The 15,979-nt window shown below is 52.1% G+C and overlaps 1 protein-coding gene across 1 annotated transcript; it reads left to right on the top strand.

The window, feature by feature from the left end:
• The first annotated feature begins 1,822 nt into the window (after nucleotides 1-1,822).
• On the top strand, nucleotides 1,823-15,374 carry Rapgefl1 (Rap guanine nucleotide exchange factor like 1). Its single transcript, XM_047547150.1, has 15 exons — nucleotides 1,823-2,706; nucleotides 5,421-5,499; nucleotides 6,358-6,493; nucleotides 6,725-6,822; nucleotides 8,852-8,964; nucleotides 9,182-9,349; nucleotides 10,165-10,262; nucleotides 10,366-10,488; nucleotides 11,010-11,188; nucleotides 11,284-11,374; nucleotides 11,894-11,944; nucleotides 12,271-12,358; nucleotides 12,557-12,621; nucleotides 12,985-13,039; nucleotides 13,265-15,374. The coding sequence occupies exons 1-15, from the start codon at nucleotides 2,187-2,189 to the stop codon at nucleotides 13,387-13,389; spliced, it is 1,989 nt and encodes a 662-aa protein (XP_047403106.1). The 5' UTR covers nucleotides 1,823-2,186; the 3' UTR covers nucleotides 13,390-15,374.
• Nucleotides 15,375-15,979: the final 605 nt, after the last annotated feature.

The following is a 15,979-nucleotide window of genomic DNA, read 5'->3' as shown; positions in this document are numbered from 1 at the left end:
CTCCCCCAGTTGGTCAGCACACAGGCCTGCTACCTTGTGGGTGACTCAGAACTGCAAGGATTTGGAATCCCAGAGTCATCTCTCAGCATCTATAGCCCACTTAGACTGGGTTGTACCTGTGGGGCAGTGATTTTCAACCCTGATTATTTCAGTCATCTGGGGAGCTTTTCAAAAATACAAACCTTGGCCCTGCCTCATCTTTTTAATTGATCCGGGGTATGACCTGGACATCCTGTAAAGTTCCCTTTAATTTCAGTGTGCAGTCAGGTTGGAAAGTACTACTGCTCCAGGAGGACCACTTCCTGGTGTTGACTCCTGGATTCAAGATCCTGAACTTAAATCATTACCTGATGTCCTTGAGTAATTGGGGGAGGGAGGTTGGGGTCCTGTCCCCCAACCTTTTAGTTTCCAGAAGTCAATCCCTTTTATTTACAGCTCCCACACCCTCCACATTCCCCAATTCGCCCTTCCTAACCGACAATCCCAAATCCTGCCCAGAGAGGAGGTTACCAAGGCAACCGGCTTAATCTGGTAACTGTGGCATGTGCTGGGAGAGAAGCCCTCTCCTCTTCCTATTTGGATCATAAAATGCTACCTGGGGAGCTCCAAGACACTCCAACCAGTTTCCCCTTTCAACCTGAGAGATACTGGGATGTCCAAAAAATGGAGCCCTAGAAACTGATACTCAGACCTAGCTTCTTAGCCAAAATTGGGTTATTTCTTTTTATTGTTCCCTTTCCAAATCCCCAGATGGGTGTGCAAAGCTTTATTTCTGTGAACACATGCTGTAGCACACATGGAACTAGATATGCACATACAGCAACATGGGTGTAGTACACACCCTGTCAGTTCCACCACCACTCCCAGCTATTAGCATTCCTGTCCTTGCCTGGCTGGTACACAGTAAATGGGTGGAGCATTGTCTAAGGAGTCTCAACTCATCTGGAACAGGGTGCCACTCCCCTGACCTTGAAAACCTTACCTGGATGTGCTCACACTGTCTCCTGGGGGGGGGGGGGGGGTAGGGTGCCCTCAGGGAGAGAAGACTCCTGGCATAAGCCTTAGGAATAAGGATTATTTGGAATGCAATCTGACAACAACATTATTCCCATTCTATGACTATGTACACTCTGGGCTCTGAGTGCTTGATGATGTTAGTTGCCAGTTGGGCTTGTCACCCATTTCTGTGGCCCTCCTACCAGCTAGGCTCAGGTGTCCCCATATTCCTGGCCTCCTCCCTTCTGCCTACTATTTCTTTTCACCCAAACTCGACCTGCCACAACCTGCTGTTCTCTGCCTGGCTTTTACTTGCCTGCCAGTACCTGCCTCACAGGCCAGCCCTGTACCACCTACTATGCCCTACCAGAGAGGGCAGAAGGGCACCGCCCCCGATGCCAATGCCAGTCCACCCAAGAGGCCTTCCCAGCCCCTTTTATTGAAGTTAAAGGCCAGGTATTCCTCTGAATAAGGCAGAGGAGAACAGGGTTCAGCAATCTTTGTAGGTCTCACCTGGTTACAGGTAGGTGAGTCCAGATGCAGACCACAGATCAGGCCTGGCTATTTGAAATGATGCTGAGACCCAGTAATCCCCTGAGCCAGGAATGCTTCTCCGTTATTAAATCACTCCCTCGCTTTTGCCTTTAATTTCTGCGTCTGCTCTGAACCCAAGCCCCCGTTCCCTTCGCGGTCAGCCCCAGCACCCAAGTTCAAGCCTCGCGCGGCCCAGGGGGAAGGACCCAGGGGGAAGGACCCAGGGATGGGAGGGGCGGGGACTGGGCGGGGACTGGAGAAGGGGGCGCGGTCTCTGTTCTGCCACCTTCCCCCCGGCGAGGAGCGCAGCCGCCGCCGCGTCCTCTCAGCCTTGCGCTGGGCACGCTGCCTCTGCCACTGCAGCCCGGCCCAGGCGCGGAACCCGGGGCACTGGCCCCGTAGCCTGCTTACCCTTTGGCTGCAGCCGGCATGGGAGGCCGCTGAGAGCGGACACTCCTTCCCTCTGGCACCTCCCCCGGCCACTGGCCACTGGACTTCGGCCAGCAAGACTCGGCCACCTCGGGTACCCAGTCCGGCGCCTGGCACGGCCCTCCGCTCTGCTCCTCCGGCTCTGAGCATCGTGTCCCCGCCCCCCCCGCCCGCGCCTGGGACACCTGGGTCCCCCGGCGGCCCCTAGGAGAGGGGCGGGGGGGGGCATGAAGCCGCTGGAGAAATTTTTGAAGAAGCAGACGTCGCAGCTGGCGGGACGGACGGTGGCGGGAGGTCCCGGCGGGGGTCCGGGGAGCTGCGGCGGGTCTGGAGGGGGTGGGGGACCTGGCGGGGGCGGCGGTCCAGCCGGGGGACCGCGGCCGCTGCAGCGGCGTCAGAGCGTGTCTCGCCTGCTGCTCCCAGCTTTCCTCCGGGAGCCCCCCGCCGAGCCTGGGCTGGAGCCGCCCCCTGAGGAAGAAGGGGGAGAACCCGCGGGGGTCGCGGAGGAGCCGATTAGTGGGGGTCCTTGTTGGCTGCAGCTAGAGGAGGTGCCAGGGCCAGGGTCGCTCGGGGGCGGGGGGCCCTTGCGCTCCCCTTCCTCATATTCCTCAGATGAGCTGTCCCCAGGCGAGCCCCTCACTTCACCGCCCTGGGCCCCGCTGGGCGCTCCGGAGCTGCCGGAGCATCTTTTAAACCGGGTTCTGGAACGGCTGGCTGGAGGGGCCACCAGGGACAGCGGTGCCTCAGGTAAGAAGTCCACAGGCTCGTCCATCCCAGAGCGGGCGGCGGGTGCCCCGGTTCCTCTTCTTGCCCTTGGAGAGTGGGAATGACCCTCTGAGCCTGGGTGTGGATTGAGGGCTCCCCCTAAACCAGGTTGGGACTGAACTGAGCCTCAGACCCTGTCTCAAGCAGAAGAGGAGCGGCAGTGCCCACCTTCATCCCTGTAGCATCCTCACCCACCAGGGAAGAAGCTGAGCCTCCTCTCCTTCAGCTACCCTTCCTCTCCTCTGGACATTTTAGCCACATTCACCCATGGGTCCCTGCTGTTGACTACCTCCTCCCGTGCCCCTAAATTGGGACCTGAAATACTAAAATGGAAGCCTTTGAGCTCAACCTGTGCCACCCTCCCGACGTGCCCAAGGCCTGAAAAACCTGACAGGAGTCCCTGACTGTGTAGAAGCCCCAGAGTACAGGCTAGTCCACTTGGTAAATCAGCGAGGACAGGGCCCAAGCTGCCTTTGGGGCTCAGGCAAAGGCTGGCCTCTTCCTTAGCAACTTGGTAGGGGCTAGCTTTCTATTTGGGGTTGGACTCAGAAGATGTTTGTGAAGGAAGGGGCCTCAGGCAGGCATCAGGGCCCTGCAGCATCCAGGGGGGTTTGGGCCTTTCTAGCTCTCACCCTTCCGGTGGCAGGCCTTTGCTCTTGGCTGCTTTAAAAAATAATAACCACACCCTCAGAGGCTTATTCCCTAAATGATGATGCTATTTCACCCCTCCCCATCAGAACCCTACTAAGGGGCCTGTAAGAAAACCGAATCCCAAATTACTGGTTAATGTTGACATAGAAGACCTCAGGATCTTAAGTCCAATTCTAGGCATTGCATTAAGCATAGGAGGGTCTGAGGTTTGTAAGCCCAAGTTGAGACCCTAAAGATAGGTGGGGGTTTACACTTTGCTCTTAGCCCTCTGCAAGGAATTCCAAACTAGGTGTGTGGAGTGGGACACCTCCCCTAGATTTTTCTCAAGGTCTGGGTCCTCTCCTTTGGCTCAGACTGTAGTTGCCCTGGGGAGCTGACACCTTTTGGATTTAATTAGAAAAATATCAGACACACACAGCTCTTCTAACCATAACTTCCCGCCTACACCACACACCCTGTGTCTCTATGACACATTCCCTGGGGAGGCTGTGCATTGGACTAGAGCCTGCTTTGGAAGAGACAGATGCCAAACTGTAGCCCCCATATCACCATCTCCCCCACTCTGCCCCATGCTCCTCTTTTGCTGTCTTTGCTTTCCTGTGAGATAAAGAGAACTGCTTAATCCTAGTCACTGTCCCTGAAGCTGGGGTTCAGGGATGGGGGAATCTCTGACTTACTTTCAGAATACAACAGTATAGCTCAGTAAAGAGGAAAAGGGAGAAACTGTCTTTGCCCTTCCACAGGGGGCTGGTGCTACAAGACTCTGCTATCTCCCCTGGGGTAAGGCTCCTGAATTGATTGTTACCCATTTATCTGGCCTGACAGGCTGAATCCCCAGAGTAATTGGTTTGGGAAAGCCCAAACCAGTCCCAGGGTGAATTGAGAATCAGCTTAACCCACCACCCTGATATTTCCAATATAACCCATGTTCTCAAGACATTTTGGTTTCCTCCCAGGGCGTGTAGGAGGAAAGGACTTACAGAAGGTCCTCCACACCTAGTCAGAGCCTCTTGAACGTCTGGGCAGGCCCATCTGACCACTAGGTTCTACCCTCACACTTTGCCCTTCTTCCAACATACTGAGAAAAGAGCAAACATGCAGGAGTTGGGGTTCTTCCTGCTCCAGGCCAGTCCCTTCCAGCACTGGGCCTCAGTTTCTCATTTGTGAAATGAAATAGATGATTTTGTGTTGGTTCTTCTTCATCTTCATGGCTAGAATTAGTGGCCCAAAATGGTGAGCCAAGGTCTGTCAGAAGCCTTGGTTTTGTCCTGGAGCAGTGCCTGAGGACCTGGCCCTAACCTGTCCTGGTGAAGACTCCTGACTCCCTCCCTGTGCCCTGCCTGTCTGTGTGTGCCAGTAGGCTTTGCCCCACCCCAGGGCTGGCTGCGAGTCAGGGCGACCTTGTACCTGGCTGACTGGCTGAGCCAGGCCCAGACAGGGGTGTGGAAGGGAAAAGGGTGGTGAGAGGAGCCCTTCCCCTCCACCCTTCCATCATTAACCCTTCCATCTCTGGGCATCTAGAGTACACAGCTTTCTACTTAAAGGTTCTGAGATCAAAGAGATGGCAGTCCCTCCCTCTCCATTTTAATGGGTCTGGTTCCCACCTGTCTGGGAAGAACTCAAAGCTGTGAGGGGAGGGGAGGAAGGATACATATGCATGCCACTGACCCTAACCTCTGTGTTTGGAAGTTCTCTTTATCCAGAGACCCTTCTGTGGGCTACTTCATTTTTCAGGCAGATCTCAGGCTTGGTGTGCTATCTGACCAACTTTCCACATATACCAAAGAGAAGTACGCATTGCCGTCAAAGGCACACCTCCTTCCCTCCAGCTGCCTTGGCAGCTGCCAGCCCCACCCCCGCAGCAGCTGCCCAGAATCTTCACACATGTGTGTGCACGTGCGCAGAGCATGACAGGGCAGGTGGCCTGGGCTCCAGCCTGCCTAAAGAGAACTTGCCCTCGGGAGGCCAGAGAAAGGGGTGCAGGATTTCCAATCTGGTCCTGAAAGTGCCCTTCTGACATCCGTGGCACCCATTGATCTCTACAGATATCTTGCTTGATGACATCGTCCTCACCCACTCCCTCTTCCTCCCAACGGAGAAATTTCTACAGGAACTACACCAGTAATATCCTTTTGTGGAATTTGTAAAAGGGAGACCAGGAGGGGAGCCCATTCCCTCTAACCAACATGTGACATCAGAGCCCAAACTCTCCTCTAGAAAATATACCCAACTTTACAATTCACCAGTGTGTCACTTTAAGCAGATCACCTCACCTCCTGGGACTTCAGTTTCTTCTGTAAAATGGAGGTAAATAACACCTGGCCTCCCTAGCTATGGCCTGCTGCGAAGATCAATCTGATAGATGTGAGAGTTCTTTGGTGACTGCAAAGACCTGTGTTATTATTCTATTAAGGATGCCTCTCTTCCCACTGAATTATTCCTCTAAATATTTGGTTATCCAGTGTATTATTACAGGGTCTGCTGTCAACTTCAGGTCTTGGCTGTACTTTAGTAGGAGACCTGGCCAGTACAGATGAGCCGCTGGCCAGCCTGTTAGTTGGGTCTCATGTAAGAATACAGCCTCTCACTGAGTTATTTTAGAACCTAATTCTAAATGTCAGGTCACTGAGTAGAATGTCTTAGATTCTCTAGAAACATCAGGCCTTACAGAGCGATAAATTCAGGTTTGTGGGTGCAACTAAGCTCCAGGGCCCTGGACTGACCAGAGAATGGATGGGTCTTGGCAAAGTATTCTCAAGTGAAAAGCTAACATACAGGAGCTGGAAGTGGTCAGGTGGACACTATCACTACCTACTCTAAGTAAAAACCCTGGGCTGACACAGAAGGTCTTGGCTCTGGTGCCCCTAGACCTCCTTTCTCCCTGGCCCCAAACCTATTTGGGGGCAATTTAGCCAGCCGTTGCCTCCCTTCCCAATTTCCTCAGGTTGTCTGTTCACGGCTTTTTCTTGACTTAGGGGTCAGCTTTGTTCAGGCAGGGGTCCTGGAGGGCCCTGAGGGGCTGGGCCGGAAGCAGGCCTGTCTGGCTATGCTACTCCATTTCTTGGACACCTATCAGGGGCTGCTGCAGGAGGAAGAGGGGGCCGGCCACATCATCAAGGTGGGCCTGGGGAAGAAAAGGTGGGTGAGCAAGCTATTAACTCTGGAAGGAGGCCCCTTTGAAGGAGCTATACTCCTCAATCTGGGTACCTGGAAGCAAAAGATGTCAGTGGGCCTTGGATTATGTGGTTCTTCTCTGCTCAAAGGCATGGAGTCCCTGCCCTAGCCATTGTGGAAATTGGTCCCTGGGATGAAACCCCTGCCCTTACCTTCTCTGTCCTCCTTTCCTCAGGATCTGTACCTGCTGATTATGAAGGATGAATCCCTTTACCAAGACCTCCGAGAGGACACACTGAGGCTGCACCAGCTTGTGGAGACAGTGGAGCTAAAGTGAGGGGGAATGGGTTGCTTAAGGGGACAGGAAAGAGGTCCCCTATATTTCTCTATTACAGGGGCTACCTCTAACCTTTTGGCTTTAATATAGTGTTGTGTGTTTTTGTTTTTGTTTTTGTTTTTTGGTACCAGGGATTGAACCCAAGGATACTTAACCACTTGATCACATCCCCAGCCCTTTTTATGTTTTATTTTCAGACAGAGTCTTGCTAAGTTGTGTAGGGCCTTGCTAAGTTACTGAGGCTGGCTGTAAACTTGCCCCATCTTCCCAAGTTGCTGGGATTACAGGTGTGCACCAGTGCACCCAGCCTTATGGTTTTATTTCAGCCTCTTTCTCTTACTGGAGGGTAGCACAGAGCACTGTGTCCAGTCATTTTTATTGTCCATTTTCCCATCCATTTGTCTGTTAATCCAGTGGTGAACTAGTTAATATTTAACAACTAATGCTTCAGGAGAAAGAGCCTTGACTCGTAGCTTTTGCACATTCCCATGGCATAAATTCTGTCATGGTATTTGATTTGAAGCTACTGACATGATGTCACTGAATGTTGAATAGGGAAGAGATGTGTGTGGTAGCTGACTGTTATATAGCATTTCCACAGTGCTGATACACTAGATGTAAAAATCTCAAGAACACAGATAATAATAAACTGGACTAAAACAATTAGGATACTTCCTTTTATGTAATAATTTATTTGATCATGTTTATGAAATGTAAATACATGCATATTTTAATGTCCATATTAAAAGTCAGTTACGGGGCTGTGGTCGTGGCTCAGTGATAGAGCACTTGCCTAGCAAGTGTGAGGCACCGGGTTTTATCCTCAGCACCATATAAAAATAAATGAATAAAATAAAGGTCTGTCAACATCTAAAAAAATATAAAAAAAAAAAAATGTCAGTTGGCAAAATCTCCCAAAATTGAACTCATGGGCAGGCTTCTGGACACCACTGCATCCATTCATCCCTTTTGCCCTTTCAGTTTTCTCCTCTCCATTCCCACCACTATAGCCCTTGTGTAGGCCTCATTATCTCTCACCTGGATTACTGCCACAGTCTCCTACTCAGGGCTTTAGCTCGTGGCCTTGCATCGTTCTCCCTCTCTTTACGTTGACGCCAGAGAGATCTTTCAAACTTGCATAAATGATACCATCAGGACTCCTGTTCCAAAAGCATCCACTCTCCCTCACTGTCTCCAAGACAAATCTAAATATCCCAGGACAGCATTCAACACCCTTCCCTTTCTGTCTTCTGTTGATCATTCCCACCTCATCTCCCATATTTGACCTTTGATACTCCCTCCTCAGCCCCCCATTCTCTCAATTCCTGTGCTTTCCCAGATTCCTGTTGTTGGTTACATCATACATCCAGAATGCCTTCCTCCCACCTGTTTCTCTTCTTGTTGTCCTTCAAGGCCCAGGTCAAATGCCACCTTCTCCATGAAAATGTCCCAGATCCTCCTTTTAGGAATAGCTTTCTTTCTCCCCCATACCATCATCACTCTCCTGTGCCTTTGTCACATCACCAATACCTCCTGCCTGGTGTTAGAAGTAGCTGTGTGCACATCTGTCTCCCTCCCAGACTGTGAAGTCTTTGTCAGCAAAATTCAGGAAACATCTAATGGCCTACTACCTATCATGTGCCAATCAGTGTGCTAGGCCTGCGAGAATGAAAACAAAAATTCAGTAAGAACAAATCCCAGTCCTCAAAATCTCTCAATTTCATAGAAGAGAAGACATGAACATAAGCAATATTTCCCAATGTTTACAGCAGTTGAGCAAGCAAGTGACTTTTCCTGGTAGGTGGGTGGATTAGAGAAGAACCCATGGAAAAAGTGGCACTTGATTTGGGTCACTTGGTCAGTTGTCCCAAGCTGGTCATTGTCTTCTCTTCTGATCTCCTTAACCACCTTCTGAAATGAGCTGGTGCGTCCTTGGCCCAGTTTTAATATCCTTGCTTAACGTTGCCTGCTTGGTGCTCCATATGCCCGGCAGGGCTTGCTGATGCCCAGCTGTGTCTATACCAGGATTCCAGAGGAGAGCCAGCCACCCAGCAAGCAGGTGAAGCCACTCTTCCGCCACTTCCGCCGGATAGATTCCTGTCTCCAGACCCGAGTGGCTTTCCGGGGCTCAGATGAGAGTGAGTGTCATAATTAGAAGGGGCAAGGCTTCCCAAGTGACTCAGGGGGACTTGTGGTGTGTCTGGGTCTTGGGTACCCTCACTGGAGTCTCCTTGTGTAGTTGAAGTACCCTCTTACACTTATCTCCAGAGTCCAGCCTCTGGTATGGAACAGAAGTAACCTGGAGGGGCTGACACTCTACCTCTGTTGAAAAGCTGCTTTCCTGTCTCTGTGCAGTCTTCTGCCGGGTCTACATGCCTGACCACTCTTATGTGACCATACGTAGCCGTCTCTCAGCATCTGTGCAGGACATTCTGGGCTCTGTGACAGAGAAGCTGCAGTATTCAGAGGAGCCCGCTGGACGTGAGGATTCCCTCATCCTGGTAGCTGTGGCCTCCTCGGGAGGTAAGGGTCAGTGCTCTAGGGCAGAGATAAAGACTGAATTCTAGGCCCTTGCTACTCCAAGTATGATCCTGGGACAAGCCTCATGTGTATCTCCTGGGAGCATTCAAAAATCTCAGACCCTACCCAAGACTTGCTGGATCAGAACCTGCATTTGGCTGAATAAGACCTCCAGGGAAGCAATAGCCCAGTACCCTTTGATTTTGATCTGATTGCTGCCTCTCCCTCACCTGGGGATTGGGTTCTGGTCCTTTTATCAGGGTAAAGACAGGATGGGAAGGCATGGTGGCACATAATCCTAGCTAAGAGACTGAGGCAGAGGATCACAAAGTCAAGGCCAGCCTGGGCAACTTAGTCAGACCCTGTCTCAAAATAAAAAATAAAAATGGCTGGTATGTAGCTTGGTGGTAGAGCACTTGCCTATCATGTGCTAGGCCCTGGGTTCAATCCCCTGTACCACAAAAACAACAGCACAAAAAGATGCAAGGTGGCCTCCAATCCCTGTGGGAAGGCAGAAGGTCTGCAGTGTAGACATAGTCTTATTTTCCACTAAGAAAAAAAAAAAAATCCTCCCTTTCCAATGTCATGGGGACAAAAGAATGAGAAAAAAGCTGTGAAAGAATGTTGGGGGTTAAAAAAAAATAATCGTTTGACAATTTTCAGATAAATATGGCATAAACTGGTGATAGCATGAATCCTACTGGTCTAGAATGGGTCAGTGCAGGGTTAGGCATTCTGGATGGGAAAGGAGACAGAGCTCAGGGTGTGGGAGGGAATAAGGGGGCTGGGCTGAGGGTAAGCAGCCTGCTCTCCTGCAGAGAAGGTCCTTCTCCAGCCTACTGAAGACTGTGTTTTCACCACACTGGGCATCAACAGCCACCTGTTTGCCTGTACTCGGGACAGTTATGAGGCCCTGGTAAGACAAGGCTTTGACTGGGAGCAAGGGCTGAGGGGGCACTGTAAACAGTCCTTCACCCTGCCACCAGGAGCCCAGCCCCTCTGTCCCTGCCTGCCACCAGGTGCCCCTCCCCGAAGAGATCCAGGTCTCCCCTGGAGACACAGAGATACACCGAGTGGAGCCAGAGGATGTTGCCAACCACCTTACTGCCTTCCATTGGGAGCTATTCCGATGTGTGCATGAGGTGGGGACTGAGGCTGGTGCTGGGCATGGGGCAGGAGGGAGAAATGAGCCAATGGGAGTCAGTTTTTGTAGCAGACCCTCCTAAGCATGCCCTTGGGCAATGCACAGCCATGACCTCCTCAAGCCTTTGTCCTCCCATCTAAAAAAATGGCAGAGAGACACTCCATACTGGAGTGATTTAGGGCCAAACACAGCTTACCCAGAACCTGTCTTGGTAATTTTAAATATTCACTGTTAAAGCATTTTTTAAAAAGGTAAGCGACAATAATGTCTCTCGGGTGGTTGTCTTGAGGAGAAGTCAGCCCTTAGCAAGTGCCTGGCACCTAGTCAGTGCTCAATAGATGGTGAGATCCTATTAACCTTGCTTCTCTCGCTTCTTGTCCTGTCCCTATCCCCGCCCCCCGCCCCCACCTCGCACTCCGGCTCCTGCCTCCTCCCATCTCCCGCTCCTCCCGCCCTGCGCTGCCATCTTCCCACCCATGCCCTGACACCTTGGTGGCCCCTCTGGAACCGTGGGTGTAGCTGGAGTTTGTGGACTACGTGTTCCATGGGGAACGTGGTCGCCGGGAGACCGCCAACCTGGAGCTGCTGCTGCAGCGCTGCAGCGAGGTCACGCACTGGGTGGCCACCGAGGTGCTGCTCTGCGAGGCCCCAGGCAAGCGGGCGCAGCTGCTCAAGAAGTTCATCAAAATCGCAGCCATGTGAGTGTGGCCAGCCGCGGCAGGGAGAGGGGCACGCAGAGGCCATGCAGCCGCAAGCTGCTGGGTGCCTCCTAACCCTGCCCTGCACTCCTCAGCTGCAAGCAGAACCAGGACCTGCTGTCCTTCTACGCTGTGGTCATGGGGCTGGACAACGCCGCCGTCAGCCGCCTGCGGCTCACCTGGGAGGTGAGGAATCCCCTCCCTTCCTTCTCTTGCCGCCGAGGTGGCCCAGCCATCCCACCTCAGGGATCTTGGCATCCTGGGCTCACCCTAGTTCTGTCTCCTGGGATTACTGATAGTCTTTGTGCTGGTTGGAAGCAGGCGCCCTCTTCTGGCAAGTACAACCCGAGGGCATACAGCTTGTGTCATGTCTCGGTGCAAATTAGTATAAAGCCAAATTCCCAGACTGAGTGGAATTGACCTTAAAAGTGGGGTTGAGTTTCAGCCAACAGTCAGGTGGGCACCTTGCCATAGCACCTGCATAAGCAGAAGTCTCACTTTCCCCAGAATAATTCAGCCCTCTGGGTTCTTTCAACTCCCAGACTTTTCCAAGGGCAGACTTAACTTCCTGACTCACTGACTTCCCAGCGCTGAGCAAGATGTGCTAGCCCCTTCCCCCTCTAATGCTGGGAAATAGTCAGATGTTCCTGTGAAATCCGGGGTGCTCCATTCTAACATCTCTTCTCCTTCCTTCAAACACTGCAGAAGCTGCCAGGGAAATTCAAGAACTTGTTCCGCAAATTTGAGAACCTGACCGTGAGTTTGTTTGGCTCTTTCGACTGCCCTTGGACTTTCACTCCTGTTCCCATAAACCCTCTGCCTTAAGCTTCCTTTTCACGATTTTTAGTACCTGGGACACGGCCGCACTTCTCACCATGCAGGAAGGGGAAGGGTGGAAGCGTTGCTACCCTGTTTTTCCTGGAGGAGAGGGGAGAGCAATCAGCCCCTCCCTGTCACACTCCCAGCTAGACACCCACACACCCCTTTAACTGATTGGGCAGGGAGATGAGGGAGAGAGTGGGAGACATCTTTGGGGTACACTAAGCCCATCTGTCTCTGATCCCTCTTCTATGGAATGCTAGGATCCTTGCAGAAACCACAAAAGCTATCGAGAAGTGATCTCCAAAATGAAGCCCCCTGTGATTCCCTTTGTGCCTCTGATCCTCAAAGGTGAGAGAGTCTCTGCCACAATGTGGTTCTCCTATCCACATTTCCTTTTCCCATGCCCCAGTTCTGACTCTCAGCTCTGTGTGTCCTACAGAGGAGAGACTGAATGGGTTCTGGGGGAGGGAGAGGGTCCTACATGCTATGGCCATTTGGACCTCCTCTCCTCTCTTCGCCTCACATTTGACTCTCCTCTTCCCCTAGATCTGACATTCCTACACGAGGGGAGTAAGACCCTCATAGATGGTTTGGTGAACATCGAGAAGCTGGTGAGTGGCTCTGCCAACCCTCTGTCCCATGAGTGAGGGGCTTTGTCCTCCCCCTCTCTCCTGTCACCTTCCTAAAATAGAAGTCTTCCTCCATGGTGCCCAGCTTGCCTAACAGACTCTCGACTGTCTGCTGGTGGCATCACTGTGGCAACCCACCCATGGGTGGCAAAACTGACAGGCCGCTTGGGGGCAACTCTACCCGCCAACCCACCTGGCACCCACCTACACCCTTTCCTTTGGTCCTTCGGAACTGGGAACTCGAGGGAGTAAAATCAACAGAGTTGGAGAATGGAGGTGGGGGAGCTGTTAGGGGGGAGCATCTTTCTGTGCCCTTTTCAGGGCTTATTTCTTGTCATCTCCCAGCATTCAGTGGCTGAGAAAGTGAGGACAATCCGAAAATACCGGAGCCGGCCCCTCTGTGAGTATCTAGTACCTGGGACTCTAAGAGTGTTTTGGGTGGAGTTCTGGCTAAGTGGGAAGGTTCAGGGGACCTTTCTCCTTAAACGCGTATTTACTTACGTGGGTCAGTTCTCCATTCTCTCCTCGTGCCAACCACCCATCCTGATCCTTATGCTCTGCCTGGTGCATGGAGAGGAAGAAGGGAGGCTGGGAACCTGACTGCTTCTCCTTCCCTGTCCCCCAGGTCTGGACATGGAGGCCTCCCCTCACCACCTGCAGACAAAGGCCTATGTGCGCCAGTTCCAGGTCATCGACAACCAGAACCTCCTCTTCGAGCTCTCCTACAAGCTGGAGGCTAATAGTCAGTGAAAATAGTGAAAATGGAGGGGCTGGGCTGCCCCCACCAGGGTCCTTGGCACCTGGCACTCAAGCACTTTGCATGATGTCCCAACAAACTCACATGGAATATATTTCCCCTGGAGCAACTTCCTGCTCCGTGGGGAAGAGTTGGATGGACTTACCTGGACTCATAAGCTCATAAGCCTATTCATCCTACTGAAATCCCCTTACTGTTACTCTTTCATGCCCCAAACACATTAGGTTTTTTCCTTTTTTTTTTTTTGGTACAGGGAATTGAACTCAGGGGCATTCAGCCACTGAACCACATCCCCAGCCCTGTTTTGTATTATTTTATTTAGAGACAGGGTCTCATTGAGTTGCTTATTATTTTGCTTATTATTCCTGCCTTTTCCAGGAAAAGGGGATAGACAGCTCTTTCCTCTGTCACCTCCCAGTGAGGTCTGTTCCAGAGATGGAATTTCCAGCCTCCTCTTCCCAAGCAGCAACTCACAAGACAGGCATTGTGGGACGCACTGGCAGCTTTCTTTCCCACTGCCTGTCTGGCTTCCTCTTGGTCAGGGTTGGGAGCCCTGGATGTACCCCTGGGACTATTACCCTCCGTGTGTGTGTGTGTGTGTGTGTGTGTGTGTGTGTGTGTGTGTGTGTTTCCCCTCTCAGGGAGCAGGAGTGCATCTGGTAATGGAGGGAGGGTTGTTGTGTGTAGGGGGGTGTTCCCTCTGTTTGGTGCTACCCTTGTCTGATCTGCCCTTGGGACAGTGTGGGGTGCCTGCCCCCCACTCCCTGCTCAGCGCCCCCTGCTGCCCTGCATGCCCAGGCTTGTGAGCCGAGCTGCTCCCCAGGGCAAGGAGCAGCAGCAGGTGGGAGTGTTACCCAACAGCCCTGTGAGTCCCCCACCCTGCCTCCCCAAGATCCCTAGGTGGGCTCTGATGAGAAGGTAAAGATGCTCAGGGAAACACAGGCCTAAGCTGCCTATAGGACCCTTCTTCTGCCTTGCAGAGGGGCATAGCACTCTCAGGAGTTAGGGGTGCCTGCCTCCCATGCTCCTGCTCTTTGGGGTATCTCTTTGCTAAGGAAGGGAATTGTCATCCCCCTTCTGGCTCTTGTATCTGACCCCAACAACATAGTCTCTGTCCCTTTCTCCCTGTCTTGACTCCCCTTGGTCCTCCCTGTAGAACTGGGTGGAGTGGATCTCTGCACTTAGGGCCGGCAGGCCCCTGAAAGTGGGGGGAGAAGGCAGAGACTGTGGAGGTGAAACTGGATTCTGACAAGGCCTTTATTACCTCTGCCTCCCCTCCCTCTCCCATCGCAGGGCTCCAGGGCTGCGGGGTGAAGGAGCTCCTGGCAGCTACTGGGTGAGGTTTCCTGGCACAGCCTTACCCGCCTTCCTGACACCACCTCTTTCCCTTTTGAAGAGGCAGTGGTGGCAGTAGCAGCAGCAAAAGTGGCTGCTGCTCCTGCTCTAGGGTGTATATATTTTTTACCCAAAGCTCTGGAATTGTAAATTTATTTTTTAAAACTCAAAGAGGGAAAGAGACTTGTATAATATGTAAACATTGTATCATAGGTTATGTTGTACAGTCCCTTTTATACAGCAGTCTGGTTCCTGTTGCAAAAACTATCTATGGACATACATAGGCACTATGCCCCACCCACCCGCTGCAGCCCTTCTGGTGACCATGGCCCCCCTGTTCCCCGCAACTGCTGATGCCTGCCTCTATCCCTGCAGCCCCTGGACTTTCCACCCTTCCTCCTGACCCCTCTCAGCAGCCTTCTCACTCCAGCTCCCACCCCTCCTTGAACACAGTAACCCCCTGGCCCAGTCTTGGTTGCTGCTTGCCTCTCACCTTGATGCTGCCCAGCTGCTTCCCAGGGGCTCCTCAGCCCACACCCCACATCCCACAGCTTTAACAGAGTGAAGTGTGTGTATTGTACAGGATCAGTTGTCATTGCAGAATTTGCTGGGTGGAGAGAAAGCCGATAAAGTCTATGAATCAACCGCCTGCTGTTCTCCATTCTGTTTCTCTGAGGCTGGGGAACGGCTGAGGGACGGGAGAGGGAATGGCCTCTCAGGGCTCAAGGCCCCTCAGCAGGACTGTCTGGAGTGACTTGGAAAATGTGGGTGAGAGGAAAAGGAGCCAGCCTCACAAGACCTGTTACCAGTGCCTAGAACTTGGAATAGTGGATGTTTTTCTTCTTACATGTTCTTACACAGCATACATATGTGAGGTTTAGTTCTAACTCGGTAAGGTAGAAGATGGAGACTGAGCAGCCCCAGAAGAAGATCCAAGTTACAGGGCAAAAGATGGGACAGAACTGGTACCCTAACCCAGGCCTATCAATTGCAAGTAGCAAGCACTATTCGTTCAGTCAATGGTTATGAGTTATGAGTTCTGCCAAGGCACATAGAGCCTACTGTTAGTCTCGGGAGATAGCCTAAGCTCCAGTAAACACACGCTCACACAGATGCACAGTAGCCCTTATCTCATCTCTTCAATCTTCTTCATCTCAGAAAATGATCCTCTCCTCCACCCAGGTTTTCAAGGCAACATTCTAGGACCACCCTTGATGCCTATTTTTTCCCCCCATCCTCATTCATCTT

This window comes from Sciurus carolinensis, chromosome 3, assembly GCF_902686445.1.
Source record: "Sciurus carolinensis chromosome 3, mSciCar1.2, whole genome shotgun sequence".
NCBI lineage: Eukaryota > Metazoa > Chordata > Mammalia > Rodentia > Sciuridae > Sciurus > Sciurus carolinensis.
Note: the sequence above shows the minus strand (reverse complement) of the source record. Positions and strands in the feature narration are given on the sequence as shown.

What these genes read in the sequence shown, in the direction of transcription:
- Rapgefl1 (XM_047547150.1), top strand. Translation starts at nt 2,187, where the DNA reads ATGAAGCCGCTGGAGAAATTTTTGAAGAAGCAGACGTCGCAGCTGGCG. An exon ending in AGCTGTGGCCTCCTCGGGAG is followed by an intron (nt 9,350 to 10,164) that starts GTAAGGGTCAGT and finishes GCTCTCCTGCAG; the next exon opens with AGAAGGTCCTTCTCCAGCCT. An exon ending in TGGTGAACATCGAGAAGCTG is followed by an intron (nt 12,622 to 12,984) that starts GTGAGTGGCTCT and finishes GTCATCTCCCAG; the next exon opens with CATTCAGTGGCTGAGAAAGT.